General features: G+C 53.0%; 1 protein-coding gene across 4 annotated transcripts in view; it reads right to left on the bottom strand.

Moving 5' to 3' along the window:
* Rgs3 (regulator of G protein signaling 3) overlaps positions 1-15,142 on the bottom strand; it is a 116,544-nt gene that overhangs the window by 53,019 nt on the left and 48,383 nt on the right. For all 4 annotated transcript variants that reach the window (XM_071600856.1, XM_027949406.2, XM_027949411.2 and 1 more), the window contains 2 exons: positions 12,154-12,265; positions 5,738-5,781 (listed from right to left, as the gene is read on the bottom strand). In XM_071600856.1, coding sequence (XP_071456957.1) covers positions 5,738-5,781; positions 12,154-12,265 — 156 coding nt within the window. The remainder of the gene's footprint in view (positions 1-5,737; positions 5,782-12,153; positions 12,266-15,142) is intronic.

Raw genomic sequence — 15,142 nt, 5'->3', positions numbered from 1 at the left:
GAGGGGAGGGAGGCAGTGGCTCCCAACACAGTAAAGGCCTGTGGAGAGCTGTGGGACAGGGACCAGGGACGGTGAGGTCACCCCCGGGGCAGGCAGCACAAGGCTGCAGCTGGGGAGCACTCGGGGAATCCAGAGGGCCGAGGTCTCAGGCTGACGCTGTCTAGAGCCAGGGCCTCCCTGCTCCCCCACTCAGCACACTCCTCTATCACAAGGTCAAGGTGAGATGGATTGGATGGATGCTGAGCAGAACCAACCCAAGGAGCAACTCAAGTCCCTTTGAAAAGTGCCAGGTGGGCAGTGATGCTCCTCTGCAGCCCACCATGGCCTGGCACGTGAGCTCGGACTCTTCCATGACAGTTGAGCCCCACTGAGGGTAGGGTCACCTTGGGCACAGCTGTCATTTTAATAAAATCCTTCTAGGAAGGCCCTTTTCACCCGGCCCAGCCCTGTGCATGGAAGTACTGACTTTAGCAAGCTCTGGCTGTGAGGAGGAACTTTCAGGAAGAGGTCAAACCCAGGCCAGCTTTGGCACAGGCACAGGGACACTGGCCCCTGAAGCATTCAAATCATGAAAGGGGTGGGGTGGAGCCAGGAGCCCAGGGTTACCACCAGCCACCAACCAGGCAGGTGTTCTGATCAGGGCATGAAAGTGCTGACACCACCAGAATTTGGTTGTAACCTCAAAATGCTATGATGACGTGACCTCAGCCCAGGAAGCTTGGGGCATGAGCTGGAGGGAAAAGAGAAGCAGGCTGTGTTTCTACCTGGTCCTTCCTCACAGGATTTGAATTCTGCCTTTGACACTTCCTAGCTACCAACCTCAGGAAAATCAGGAGTTTTCTGTAACATAGGACTGATAATGATGTCACCTACATCCATTCCCAAGCTATTAGGAGACCAAGCTCACAAGGATGATCTCAGGTATCCTCATGCAAAAGCTATTGTTATTATTTAATAATTTATTCATTTAGTGCTTATTGAGCACCTAATATGTATCAGGGTCTCTGCTAAGCATTGGTAATAAAGATGCAAATAAGATTGACTAAGTCCTTGTCCTCAGGTTAGGAGGTAAGGACGATAAATCATTAAATAAATGATATAATTTAAAATGGTGAAAATGTCACAAAGGTCATACTTGAGCTGGGTGGTCAGAGAAGGCTTCTAAGAAAGGCTGAACTTGAGCTGAGGCCTGATGGTTAAGAAGGAGACAGCAAGAAAAGTGGTTTGAGAAGTTCTTCTGGGCAAAAGGGACAGAAAATACAAAGGCCCTGTGCTGGGGGTGTTCACTGGTATTTTCTTCTTCTTTTTAAAATATTTTTAGTTGTTGATAGACTTTAATTTAATTTATTTATTTATATGAGGTGCTGAGAATCGAACCCAGTGCCTCACACATGCCAGGCCAGTGCACTACCGCTGAGCCCCAGCCCCAGCCCTCATTGGTATCTTCTAATAGCACATTTGGGAATTTTTTTCTCTGCCCTACATCAAATCCAACCCATAGGATACCATCCTTCAGGGTGGGGCCATCTCCCACCCTGTCCCCAGGGTGCCAGCCATTCCTCTGCCACAGACAAGTACTCAGAAGCTGATCTTCCTAAAAGCACCGAGAAGAGAGGGGAAGAGCCTGCTGGCTGACCTCAGAAAGGCCACTCTAACCCTCCACCTCTCACTTAACCAAGGAGCCCTCTCTTCCCACTGCAGGGGAAGGTGCAGGACCCACCCAGAAAAAGAGCAAGATTCCCCAGGAGGAAGCCCGTGGGGCAGGCACTGACCAGAGAGGCTCAGTCTCTTTCAAATTGGAAAAAAACCACCACTCCAGAAAGCTGGCCCCGGCCTGATCCTTCCAGCCCTGCAAATTCCTTCATCTCCCACAGTCTTAATGTCCTCTTTCTGTTCTGAAGCAGGAATTCTGCCTTAATAATAATTCCTTTTATCTGATTATCATTTTTAAAAAGCACTTTGCCATCCATGATCTTGTTTTGATCTTGGCAATTTCATGGAAGCGGAAAACTAAGCCTCAGAGTAGCTAAGGGCCTCGCTGAGTCTTGTGGCCAATGAATCCCAGAGAGAAGACCCCAAGCCTTACAGAATTATTTGCTGAGGTTTCATCTCCAGAACCTGGGGAGGCCTCACCACCTGGCCAAGTGCCCTTGTCTGGCAGGACTGCTCTCTCCTGCAGACAAAGCCAGAAGCAGCCACAGCACCAGGCCATCAGAAGAAACTATGGGCCAATGGGTCCCCCAGCAGCGTCGGAGTTCACTGGTAGCTTTTATACCACTATCTGCTCCACGCTCCAGCAGGGCAAACCCTTCCCTGCAAAAGTATGAGAAAACTTCCCTAGGCTGGAAGGACCCTTCAGAGAGACAGGGCTACCTCCCTAATTCTGAGACAGCTTCCTCCCACCCCCCAGCCCCCACAGGACTAAGCACCTTCCCGGAGGTGCCTCAATATTTCTTCCAATAATCGTGTACGGTAGCAGCTGTGATTATTCACTGACACCACAAGAACCACCCCTTTGGGAAGCCATGTTGCTCCACTTGGAATGGAAACCCAATCATTTGTAATGATTAAATGGGATGCTAAAAGATTCTGCTGCCAAAGCACTTAGCCCTGCGCCTCCTGCGGAATGTCCCTTGGAAAGCCATATTTCCCTACCTGGCATGGCCACCATATTGCCTGTGTCAGCAGCAGAGCATAGGGCTGGAACCCTCAAAAATGCTGGAGGACCCAGAAGGCTTCCTAGGAACCACGGACAAACCCAGGCCTGGCCCGGGACAGGGGCTGGCTGTCTTAGATGGGAAAACATTTTGAGGAGCTCAAGCTTTGCAGACTGGCCTGGCCAACAGGAAGAGCAATGCTCCAGCCCCCTCCAGGGAAGCTGAATATCCATCTCCCTCAATCTGCCTAAAGTGGGGACCCTTGCCCTCTCTGCCTGCACATGTGGACCATCTCTCAGACCAGTGTGTGCTCTAAGTGACCCAACTTGTTGGTTTCATGCTGACTTGAACTTTGCCCTCAATACCAGGCTCCAGGGTCAAGGCCGTGAGCCATGCAAAAGGCATCCTCACATAATTCACATAACCCACGGGTGGTCAACCACGCACAGACCGCTCAACAGTACAAGCCCTGAGCAAATGGCACTGGGCCCAGACCCCTGCTCTTAAACATGGCCATCCTCAAATCTAAACAGACAACCCAGCTCCTCATGGCTTCTCTGAAACCCCCATCTTGCCTCACCTCCTTGATCCTGAATTAATTTCACTTTGATAAAAACCAAAACCTTTTCATCTATGGCTGAAGTTTGTTCACTTGCTTTGGCGAGCATGTTCTCACTGTTGAGTTCTCCTGGCAAGTTCTCCTAGTGCGTGGTATGGGGAAGAAGGAAAGTCACAGCTGTTCCCATTCTCCAGATGAGAAAACTAAGGCTCACAGGGATTAAGTCCGTCTCAAGCCTCCTCCTGAGCCTGTGATCTGTTGTGCTTGTATCACTGTGTAAGCACATCACAGAAAATGTGAGTTTTCTTTTTAAAAGATCAATAAATCATTTGTTGTCTCGCTAATGGAGGGTAAATGAATATGAAAAGCACTTCCTCTTGCTGTGAATCTGATAATAATAGTAGCTGCCTCTCATTGGGCACTCTGTGCCAGGCTCTGTGCTAAGTGCTTTGGATGCACTGTTTCATTGAATCTCATTTAATCATTACAACCCTGCAAAGTAGGCCTCCTCGCCTTGGGTCACAGAGAAGTATATAACTTGCCCAGGAAAAGGCGAAGCCAAGTATTCGAATGTAAGTCCTCCTTAGTCCAAAGTGAGGGAATGGTCCCTAGCCTACATGATCATCCACCCAATGCCCCCTGTGCTCCCATGCCCATCCTGGGCTGCATCTGTCCCATGGATTTGCAGGGGCTGAGGGACACCTGTCCAGGGACTAGACCCAGGACTAAGGACTGCTTAGGGTGACCTTCCTCTGGACTTGGAGCTGGGGAACAATTAGAAAGCTGCTACCACACAGGCAGTGGGGTCCTCTAGTGCAGAATGGAAACACCTCTCCAAACCTTGACTCATCCCCCTGGTTTCTGCTTAGGGCGCCACTTGCCCATCAGACAATGAAGAGAAGTCACTTGGTGGAAGTTCCAACTAAGACGTGAGTTTGGGGCCCTCCACGGAACCCAAAGCAGCCCTGTGGAGACTGTGCCAGCTACAGAGCAAGCAGGCGTCTGTTCTCCCTTGCATTAGACTTGCCTCTCATAAATAGAACCCATTAGGAGAAGAGAGACTTCCAGCTGCTTGTGAGCTGCAATCTCCCAGCCCCCTGGGGTCAGATCACCTGGCACTTCACTGAAATAAAAGGCCCCGAATCAATATCCCTTCTTCACTCTTTGGAGGGCTAGGACACCACAGATCCAATGGAGCAAAAGTGCTTTTCTCTGGGAAAAACAAACCCAGCCTGGCAGGAAGCTCTCTTGGTATTAAAGGTCCTGGAGCTGCTGGAGAGAATCAGAATCCAGAATGACAGCGCTAGGGGACCAGCCTGGATCATGGCTTCTCCTGTCTGCACCCTGTGCGCTTGGCTCTGTAGAACTGGACACCCCCCGGCACTGAAGCTATTCCCTGTGTCCCAGTGGGAATGTGGCTGACCCAGGGGAGGACATCCAATGCCCTTGGGTCTGTATTCTGGGCCACTGAGTCCCCAGTTCCTTCTTGGGAGTCCCCAATTCCTTCTCAGAAGGGTATATTCCTCTTGGCCAGCCGATAGACCATGTCCCACCCCCAGGGTCTGAACAGTGTGGACTCTCCCACCAGTGTAGACAGGTTCCCAGGACTATTGAGTGAGGCAGCCTTAAGGGGAGGCAGAGGGCAGGAGTGAGCCTAATGAGTCCTTCCTTAGAAATGACACCGCCCTGCCCACACATTAGCAGAGATACAAGATTGAGAATAGAAAATTCACTGAAAATTGAAAAGAACTTGTGTGGCTCAGTGGCTCTCAATATTTTTATCACCAAGGACCTCTTTGGTTAACCCCCAGGTTTCACTATATTTTTTCTGCCAAGTCGTATCAAGCAATAAGTTGTTTGCCTAATTTTGCTCTGCATCCAAAGCACCTAGCACAGAGCCTGGCACAGAGTGCCCAATGAGTGTTTTTCTGGAGCCTCCTCCCTCCTGTTCGAGGATCCCAAAATCAAGCATGTAAGCATGGGATAACCAGGAGAGTCCACCTCTCTGAGCGGGGATCCGTCCAGCCCAAACACACACACTTCGTGTTTGCTTTAGCCTGTGTTATCTGGCCTAGGGAATGGTACGATCACCTTTGGGGCCTTTGGGGCCTTTGGGGCCTTTGGAAACACTGATGAGACCCCGTAGGAGTGGAGTGTAGGTGTTACTTCCTGGAAAAAGACAACCAAAAAAGGCAGGTGCAGGAGCCAGGACAATCTCTAGAGGAAGGGCTGCTAAATAAATAAACAGGGTGAAGTGCAGCTGTCGGGCTGCGCCCTCATTATTCGAGCTGAGCAGGAGATCTCAGGAGCTGTCCTGAGCGCCATCTTGTCCACTGCTCTTTCCCACAAAGCTAAGAGACAGGGACACTGACTGCCATTCTTGTTCAACAGAGCAAGAGGCAGCCCTTCTGGATTTGCCCTGGATCGTGCAAGAGCCTTGGGGAGGCCAGCATCAGAACCCTCCTCCAGAACCCAGCCCCAGGTCTTCCCTCATGCCCCAAGTTCAGAGAAAGGGACTCACCTCTGCTAGATACAGCACACAGAATTTCAAGTCTTCTGAAGAACCTTTGAAAGAACAAAAAGTAAGGCTGGTGTTAGCATTGGCTGAAGAGTCTCAGCTGGGACACAGCCCAGCTGTCCCAGCTGTCTCGCCCCGAAGGCTGCAGGTGCTGCTTCCTGGGAAAAGCAGGAGCAAGAGGAAGGCACAGGGTACAGAGCCCACTAATTAGCCAACCAGGGTGATGCACGGTTGTAAGTCGCCCATAGGTCAGCGTGAAAGGCATCCCCAGGAGAGGCACCCTGAGCACCCTTTGGGCATCCAACAGGCAGGCACAGGGAGCTGTCATAGATCCCAGGAGGCCTCCTCCTTCCCGCGATCCTGCTACGAGGGGCGTGCAGGCAGCACACACCTGGGTTTCCCTTTAAACACCCCAATTGCCTTAGGCTATTCTGAAATTCAACAAGGAGCCATTTGGGACCTGGAGGTGAGGAGCTTGTTTCCCTCCAAGAAACACGGGGGCCAAGGAAGGGCAATCCCCAGTCACGGGCTTTCTGAGCAGGTTTCCTGTGTGTTTTCCTGGAGCCTCCTCCCTTCTGCTCGAGGATCCCCAAATCGACCACTTACCAACCTCTGCGCCTGCAGAGCGCTGGAAGGGACTGTCAATCATTCCCTTCTCCTCCAGCAGAAGAGCCAAGGCACAGCCCAAGGGCCCAGAGGTGACCCCCAGCTGTTGGCAAGGGCATCCTGGAGGAGGACCTTCCTGAGCTAGAACTCAAGATGGGAAGGTGGAACAGCCTGAGCAAGGGCGAGGACAGCGAGAAGCAGCAGCTGTGTCCAAGAGACATCGAGTGCAGAGGAGAAGCTGCTGCCTCCTCCAGGACACCTGCGCTGGCCACCGGGCCAGTCCTTAGGCCCTGGCAGCACTCCCCATTGGGACACTTGTCTGAACACAGGACGGGGATGGATGATGGAAACTCCCTGCACTTTAAGCAATCGACTTCAGCAGCAGCCTGTCACTTTTGAGGACGCAACCATACAGCAACGCTGAAAGCCCCAGAGATCTCTGGAGTGCGACAGTGCTGTGGTCCAAATGTTGCTTCAAGTGCTTTCCATGTATCAGCTCAAGAGCTGCGGGGTAGCTCAGCGGCAGAGCGCTTGCCCGCCATGTATCAGCCCACCCCACAAGGACCCCAAGAGGGGGAGCCAGGGGTCAACTCGGCAGCCTGGTCCACAGCCCGCCTCTCAAGGCCTACCTCGAAAACACTGGGCACAAAGCACACTCCGCAACACACACTTGAAGCAAAGAAATTGTCGAAGAACCAAAATTTGTCACAAAGAAAAGGCAGCAAGGTAAAAATAGAAATTGTGGGTCAAGCCAACTCCCTAGTAAAGCAGAGAGTGGGGCGCTGGTGGGTGAAGGCCAGGTCCCCTCCAAGCAGGAACACAGGTAGTTCTCTGGGCCCAAATCTCCTGAGGGCCAGAGCCAGACAAAAACAGCCCCGAACTAAGTGGGGGTCTACTTCGGACTAGGAATAAATCTTCCTAATTTCCCACTGGAGACGGGCTGGGGAGGGAGGCCTCCTGCCTAAGAAATCATCATGTCGAAGGAAACTAATTCCAAAGCTTTGCTGGTTCCTTGTGTTGTGGGGGGTGTGAAGACAAAAGGAGGTGGTTTCTTCCTTTTAAGAAAACACTTGACTTTCCAGAAGCAGACCTTAGTGCAGGGGCAGAGCCAAAGAGATCTATGGAGGAAGAATGATAGAAATTCGGGTTTTAGAAGCTGGCAGTGAGGACGGAAGGCTCTACGAGGAAGAGGAGCGCCCAGGACATGAAATCCTCCAGGAGGCAGGAGCGAGGCTGGGGGGCCCCCGTGGAGTCTGTTGTGAAGCCAGCTCCTGCTGCCCTGACCTCCCTGCATTGCTGCAAACTTCCGCTGGAATCTGCTCCAGTCCCAGCCGGGTGCTGGCAGCACTGTGACAGAGGATGGAATGGGGGCAGCACTCAGCATGAGTCAGAGCCTCATAAAAGAACGACAAACCAAGGGAGCCTAGGGGGCCAGGGAGGAGCTACTGCGGCCACCAAAAAGCAGGGGGAAGGGGGCTGACCCAAAGAGAGCCTCAGGGCCATGGTTTGGGTCTGGAATGTCCTCAAAAGCCCATGCAGTGGACAGGGTCCCCAAATCAGCAAGGTTCAGAGGCGGGGCTTTTAGGCAATGATTAGATCACTGGTGGGGACTCTGAACTCATCAGTGGATTGATCCATTAATCCACTGACAGCTTAATGGACCACTGAGAGGTGGGACCTATTGGAGGGAGTGGGTCACTTGGAGGGTGTGCCCTGGGAGCACTGATCTTCCCCCAGCCCCTTCCTCTCTCTGCCTGGATGCCATCATCTGAGCAGCTCCCTTCTGCCATGCCCTACTGCCACCATGCTCACCTCGGGCCCAGAGCAATGGAGTCAGCTAACCACGGACAAAATCCTCTAAAACCATGAGCCCAAATAAATCTTTCCTCCTCCAAGTTGTTCTTGCCAGGTATTTTAATCACAGTAACAAAAAGCTAACACACTTCCCTCCTGGAACATTAAGACTGGCACTTGCCTCACACATGTGAGGCACTGAGTTTGATCCTCAGCACCACATGTAAACAAAAAAGACTGGGGCTTTTTGAACTACTGAGAGGTGGGACCTAGTTGGAGGAAGTAGGTCACATAAAAAGACTGGGGCTAGTGTGGAAAAGAGACTCTGAGGCAGCGTGTGCTGGGGTTTTCCTCGCAACATTCTAACTGCCTCCGCCATTTTGAAGCTCAGTGGGGAGCCATTAACAGTTCCAGAGTGGGCCTCCCTTCCCAGGAAGGAATGCACGGGCCTTGCAGGGCCGATCTCTAAACATGAGCTAAATGGAGCCCAGAGGGGTCTTCCTGGCCCAGGTCTGACCCCTCTGTTATTTTCCCAGAGCCCTTTCAGGCCTGGCCTAAAATCCCAACTCAACCATTCGCCAAATCCTCTTCACCCTCTGAAGCAGGCCAGGAGGGCTGCAATCTCCATTCCCCAGATACACAGACCAAGGCCCAGGGAGGGGAAACAACCTGTATAGGGCACAGTGCGTCAGTGGCAGAGCTGAGATTTGACCAGGCGTCCCACCCCCAAAGCCTGTGTTCCTGACTGCTGTGTCACACTTCTGCCCTGCCACACAGGTCATTCCACCAGGCTGGGAGCTCCAGACAGGGACATGCCTCTTCCTCTGCTCTGGCCCCAATGGCGAGCACCAAGGTGGGCCCTGAGGACAGGTCAGCAAATGTCAATTGAGACTTAACTCCGAGTACTCTAGCAGCTGGGACCAAAGCCACTGAGTTCCCAAGTGAGAACCTGGCTCCTCAAGGTGGCTAGCGAGCCCATGAGTCAGCCGGACATTTCCAGGACACGTCTGAGAGACCAGGGCAGGCCAGGAAGATACACTGTGGGCGTGATGCTGGCCGCCTGGGAGGCAGAAACACAAAGAGGAGCAGAGCCAGCAGGCGGCAGAGGCAGGAAGAGACCACAATGGGCCCTGGCTGACCGGAGATGTCCCAATTGTTAGCTCCAGCCTTCTGCCTGTTCCCATTACACTGCCATTCAGGCCTCCTGAACTCGGGGAAAGCTGGGCAGGAGGAGGCAGGCAGGCTTGAAGAGACCACCAGCCAGGAGCCAAGGGGGAGGGGAGCCACCCCCAGCTCCCAAACTGCTGCGTACTTCTGGTCTCCTTTTAGTCGTGAAGTCAGTCCCCCCAACAAGCATTTGTGCGCACCCATAATGTCCCATGCCCTGGCCAGGCCCTGGGAGTGTGCCTGGCCAGCAAAAGTGAGGGCTCCTCAGACAAGTCACAAGGGAGTCCTTGGTCCCTAGGGTCGGGTGGATTCTCCACAGACACAGCCTTTTCCGGCCCCAGCCGACAGGAAAGGCTGGATACACCCCTTCTTTACATCTTCTAGGCCCCAAATGAATTCTGTGAATGTATTAATTTGAAAGAGACAACAAGAAGCTTAGGAGCTTCAGGTAGAGACCACTGTTCCCCCAGGGGCTGAGGCCGAGTGTCTCATGGAAGCCTCACCCGGTTCCTGCTCCAGCAGGAGTCTCCTGGGCCCTGGGCAGGAGGGCAGGAAATCAGGCGCCAGGACTCAGAACAGCAGGTCCTACAGCTCCAACCCTGAGAGAAGCAGAGGGGGCACTGGACCTCGTGAACCTCTGGAGCCATCTCTGGGGGTGGTTGGGGGCACTCCAGGGCCCACTGTGGCCCAGAAAGAAGTCTTACACACCAGAGCACGCACCCTAGCTGCCCGGCATCATGGAGCCTTTTCCTTCACCCTCAACCATTTCCCCAGAGGCTGCTCCAAACCGTGTCAGGCCTGAGGTCTGCCCAACAAATCCAGAGCAGGCACATCTTCTCCCATGCCAACCCTATGCCAGGCTCTGATGTCCCTGGTCATCTCTTCTGAGGCACACTGCCTTGGCCACCCTCACTCCTCAGCCCTCTGCAGGCAGAAGTGGTCTTTAGGTCAAGGAGGCCACGCCTGCACCAAACTGTGGCTGACACACAGCTCAGCATCTGGAGAGCTCTCCTGCCTCATGACCAGGCCCCCACCACCACCCTGACCATGTGTCCCTGTGAGGGATGGAGCGCACCCTTCCTCTAACTTCAAGTCTTGGGTCTGGGGGCTCCAGAGGGGAAAAAACAAATGACTCCCAGTCCAGGCCCCCCAAGGGGTGGAGACAGGGCAGCCTGGGCACTGTCCATCTTCTCCCAGCACCCATGGGGGTCCCAACAGAGGGTGTCAGGACTGGAAGCTAACACAGAAGCCTGACCCAACCCTTGTTTCACAGTCAGAGAAGCCGATCAGAAATGGGAATGAGGCAGCCAAAGTCACAGAACATGAGCAGCAAAGCCAGACCCCCACCTCCAGCTACGCCCTCAGCTCCTCCATCCCTTCCTCCGCCCACCCTGACCTCCACCTAAAGCACAGCCAGTCGGAGCCCCCTTCTCTTCCCTCCCTCCCTGTATCTGGAAGCTGAGCAAACAAGGGTGCTAGGCTAGTGGCCCCAGAACTACAATAACACAGCAGAGTTGGGGTTCAGTTCTAGTCCCCCTCGGGGTATGTCTCTGAGCTCTGCCTGCCCAGGGCACCTCAGATTCAACTGGCCTGCACTGTCTGCACTGCGGGATGGCAGGGGCAGCAGAGGAGAGGGGTGCCCTAAGCATGTATGCAGGGTGTGCACCAGCGCAGGGAAGCCGGGTGCCAGGGAGCAGGGAGCAGCTGGCGGGCAGCAAGGAAGCCAAGGGCAGAGTCCACTGGCAGGGCACAGGGGAGCACCCAGAAAGCTGGTGCCTGCGCTGAGGACGCCTCCTACCACTGGCCCTGGGTCAGGCTGAGCCAGCCTGCTCGGAGGGAGGGGCTGGCCCCAAGTGAAGTGACTTGCTTTTCTTTTCAGTGGCCACCCTGGTCAGTGAAAGCCGGAGAGGAAGAGTTGAAAGCCATTTCTCACGGGGAGGTGAGAGTGGAATTTTGTCACAGGGACACAGCGGGCTTCCAAGGAGGAAGGCCAGCCGGGGCACCCAACACGCAGGATGGGTCCACGAGCAGTCAGGAAGTTTCCCTGGAGCAAAACCCACCCAAACAGAATTCTTTCTCTGGGTCACATTTTCCCCCTGTTGCCCGTGCTCCAACAGGTCTGTTGTTGTTTTCGTGATCCAGGAGAGGAAATCGGGCCCCTCTCAGCGCAGACCTCAGGCGCCAAACCAAACTGCTGGACACACACTCCCAGCTGGCTTCCCGTTCCCCAGCGGACCAGGGCACGTGGAAAGTTCTGGGTTAGAAATCCACTCCATGTTCCTGCATGCTGCGTTCACCAGCTCCAGCCACACGCACTCCCGCTGCCCCCAGCTCTGGCCAGGGCCATGTGGCTGGCTGAGGAGGGGCCAGTAGTCACGTCTGCAGGCAGGCACAGTGAGTGGGATGGCAACAAGCATTTATCGGGCACCTGTTGTGGGCCAGGCACTTTGCACGAATGACCTAATTGAACCCAACAACCTTCTGAGATACTATTATTATCTTCATTTACACATGAGGAAATAGGCTCAGAGAGGTTGAATAATCTCCCAAGGTCACACCAGTAAGGATGAGCAGAACCAAGATTTCAAGATGGGTCTGAGTCCAAAGCTCTTCCATTTCGTAGCCTCCCTGGAAGATCTCTAGAATAGAACCTCCCAGAAAAGCTCGAGGTCTACAGAAGGCTGGGATGGTCTAGAATGGAACAAGAGTATCTGAGAGGCTGCCAGGGGCAGAGCCCGACCAGAGAGCACACTCAAATGACCCACAGCTGGCAGCCAGGCTCCTGAGGGGCTCCCAAACCAGCCATCTGGCTGCCCACGGCAGGGGCACTCGTGCGTCCAGGCCCTGCCTACCTTCCTGCAGCGTCACGCTCTGGAGGTAGAGGGGATTCCTCAGGACACTGCAGCGACCAGGCTCGTCCTCTTTGGTGAAGAGCAGCAGATCCGAGTAGGCAAACAGCGTCACCTGCACCAGGAAACAACAGACAGAACCAGCTGCTCCGCTGTTCCCTGGACGTGGGCAGCCACAACCTCCCTGGAGGTCTGTGCCACACATCCTCCTCGTCATCTCAGGTAGAACCAGGGGCAGCTCCAGTGTGGCCCAGCCCATGGGGGACCCACTCTGCAGGGCACACAGCCCCCAGTTTTCTCAAGTCCCCTCCTTGAAGTAGGAAATAATGAGCAAGAAGAAAAACAGCCCTCACCCTCTACAGCCAGCAGCTTCTACCAGCTCCTCTCCAGCCAGGTGCCCCCAGACCCTCTCCTGGACTGGCCACGCCCACGCCTAGGAGCTCCAACCCTGAGCCTGCTCCTCCTCCACCTCTTGGCCCAATGGAATGAAGCATCATGTGGCCTGAAGTCATTTAGATACCTTGCAGGTAATTTTAACTGCATTGAGAAATCAGTTCAAGAAAAGCCAGTTACGTCCATTCCAATACAGACTTGTACAGAACTTTATCTCCCGTATGTTCTAGCCGCTCCAAAAACAAAGGAAAAGGCTATTTTTAGACATTATAGGTAAACTGACGGGCATGCTTGGCATACTTTTAAGCTAAAAAAAAAAAACCCAGTGGATCCTCTACAGCCCGGACCGCTTACACTGCTCTTTGTTTTGGAAATCCTGTAGTGGCCTTCAGTTAAAAGCAATAAAATCCAATTTTAGATGTGCCCCCAAAACACAAAGTAGTATTCATTCTGGGATGTTCTTTTTGCGATGTCAAAAACCGACCCTGCCTCCCTTTCTGAAGTAAGAAAAGTCAGCTTGGAGCCTGCTGAGGACACACGAGCGTGTGCTGGATGGTGAGCCAAGTTTAAAAAGCCAGCGTGCTGACGCTGAGCCACAGGCCGTCAGAGATGACCCGTAACTCCACTTCTCAGATTCTTCCTACAGAAGTCAAGAACACACAAATAGGAACAGAGAAGGAAGTGCTCAGTGGCATTTCTGAAATTAAAAAAAAAAAAAAAGACAGAAAGAAAGAAAACATAAATGCCCATCAAGAGAGAATGGATAAAATAAATTACGCTGCTTTCAAATGGCACAATTTTATGCAACTATTAAAAGAACAAAGTAGAGCTATGTGGGCAGAAATAGAAATCTGTCTCTCATAAACTGAAACAGAGCCGTGTGCAAAAATACCTAGAATATAATGCAGTTTTGTCAAACAAAACTATAAATCTCTCCATATGCATTTTGTGTGTGTGTGTGTGTGTGTGTGTGGTACTGGGGACTGAACCCAGGGCCTTGTGCATGGGAGGCAAGCACTCTACCAACTGAGCTCTACCCCCAGCCCTCTCCATACGCATTCTTTAAATATCTAAGGTACTCCTGGCTCTCCTCACTCTGGAGAGTGGGGATTTGACTTTCTTCATTTCTTTTTAATTTGCATTATATTACAGTGGGACTCTGTCCCTTCTGTAATTTAAAAGTATGCAATACACATTTCAAGGCCCACTTGTGGCTTGAGCATTGCACAAACACCGAGATTGAGAGGATCAGGGCCACAGAGACAACAGGAAGATGTTCTTGAGCAGGGGGCCTCAGGGCTCCTGCTTCTCCAGTGGGACCCAAACACAAAGACTCCAGAACTCTGGGCTGAAAGGAATCTTAATGGTGATCTTATCCAACTCACTTCCCAGCACACCCTATCATAATACAGCCCAACAGAAGCCTCCATTTGTTGAATACTCTCTATGGATCATCACTTAAATAACGCTGTCACCCTTTACAGATAAAGACCCTATAGCTCAGAGAGGTTAAGTGACCTGTCTATAGCTACACAGCCAGAAACCACTACCCAGATCCAAAAGCTCTCACTATCCAGAGAGAGAGCAAATATGCCTACAACTGGCCTGTCCCTAGATGTGCAAGAATCCAAACAGGGACTAAAGAGAGGTACTAAGGAGACCCAAAATGTAAGATAGTAAAGGAAGGGGAAGAAAATAATCAAGAGTTCAGAAGGATTCAAGAGGTTGGCTGTCTGGGGGAGAGAAATACAAAGTCCAAGCAAAGGAGAGAGGATGCCACAGTAGCCGGAAACACTAGGCAAATACTCAGGCTCCAAACCAGGGAAATCTGGCTGTCACCTCCAAACACACAGGGAGGCTGTCAGGGGCAGAGCTGGAGGATACAACCTGCCAGGAGCCTAGAAAGTCAAACGTGGCCCAGGCCCAGAGTTCTAAACGGAGTGCACAGGGGAGGAGCCACGGGCAATGTGGGAAAAGCCCCCGGCCACTGCCCCAGCCCAGACTCCCAGAGCTGAGAATATGGTCTAGACAGGAAGTGATTAAGGCATGAATGAAGAATTTCCCCAAAGGTCAGGTCAGGGAAAGGACAGAGCTGGCACACAGCGGGCCGTGGTGCAGAGGGCAAGCGTGCCAGGGGAGAGCCTCAGACCCCTCCCAGCACACGGGCATCGGCTGGCCTCCTCCAGGAGTCGTCCCAGGGCCCACAAGAGTGAGGCCTAGCTCCAGGGTCCAGTTACCTGCGGCCTTCCCCCACTGGCCAGGGGTCCTCCAGGTGTCTTGCCCACACAGGCGCTGAGGACACATCTGTTTTCCCAAGGGTCAAGGGTTGAGGGATGGCTTAGGGAATCCTTACAACCTGGAAGGCTGTCCTCCCAGGTGGCCCCAACCAAGCCTTCTCCTGGGAACCTGGCCTCAGGGCAGGATTTGCAGAAAAGACCTTGGTGACTTAGTTAATGGTAAACTCAGTGAGTCAGTGTATAAAAAGAGGGTGTGTCTGTCTCGGGCCTCACAGAATTCCTGCAGCCTTGCACAGGGCCTGGCCACAGGCAGATGCTCCGCGGCTCTTGTCTGAACGTCTAAATGAAGCAGTTCCAAACTG

This window comes from Marmota flaviventris, chromosome 13 (genome assembly GCF_047511675.1).
Source record: "Marmota flaviventris isolate mMarFla1 chromosome 13, mMarFla1.hap1, whole genome shotgun sequence".
NCBI lineage: Eukaryota > Metazoa > Chordata > Mammalia > Rodentia > Sciuridae > Marmota > Marmota flaviventris.
Note: the sequence above shows the minus strand (reverse complement) of the source record. Positions and strands in the feature narration are given on the sequence as shown.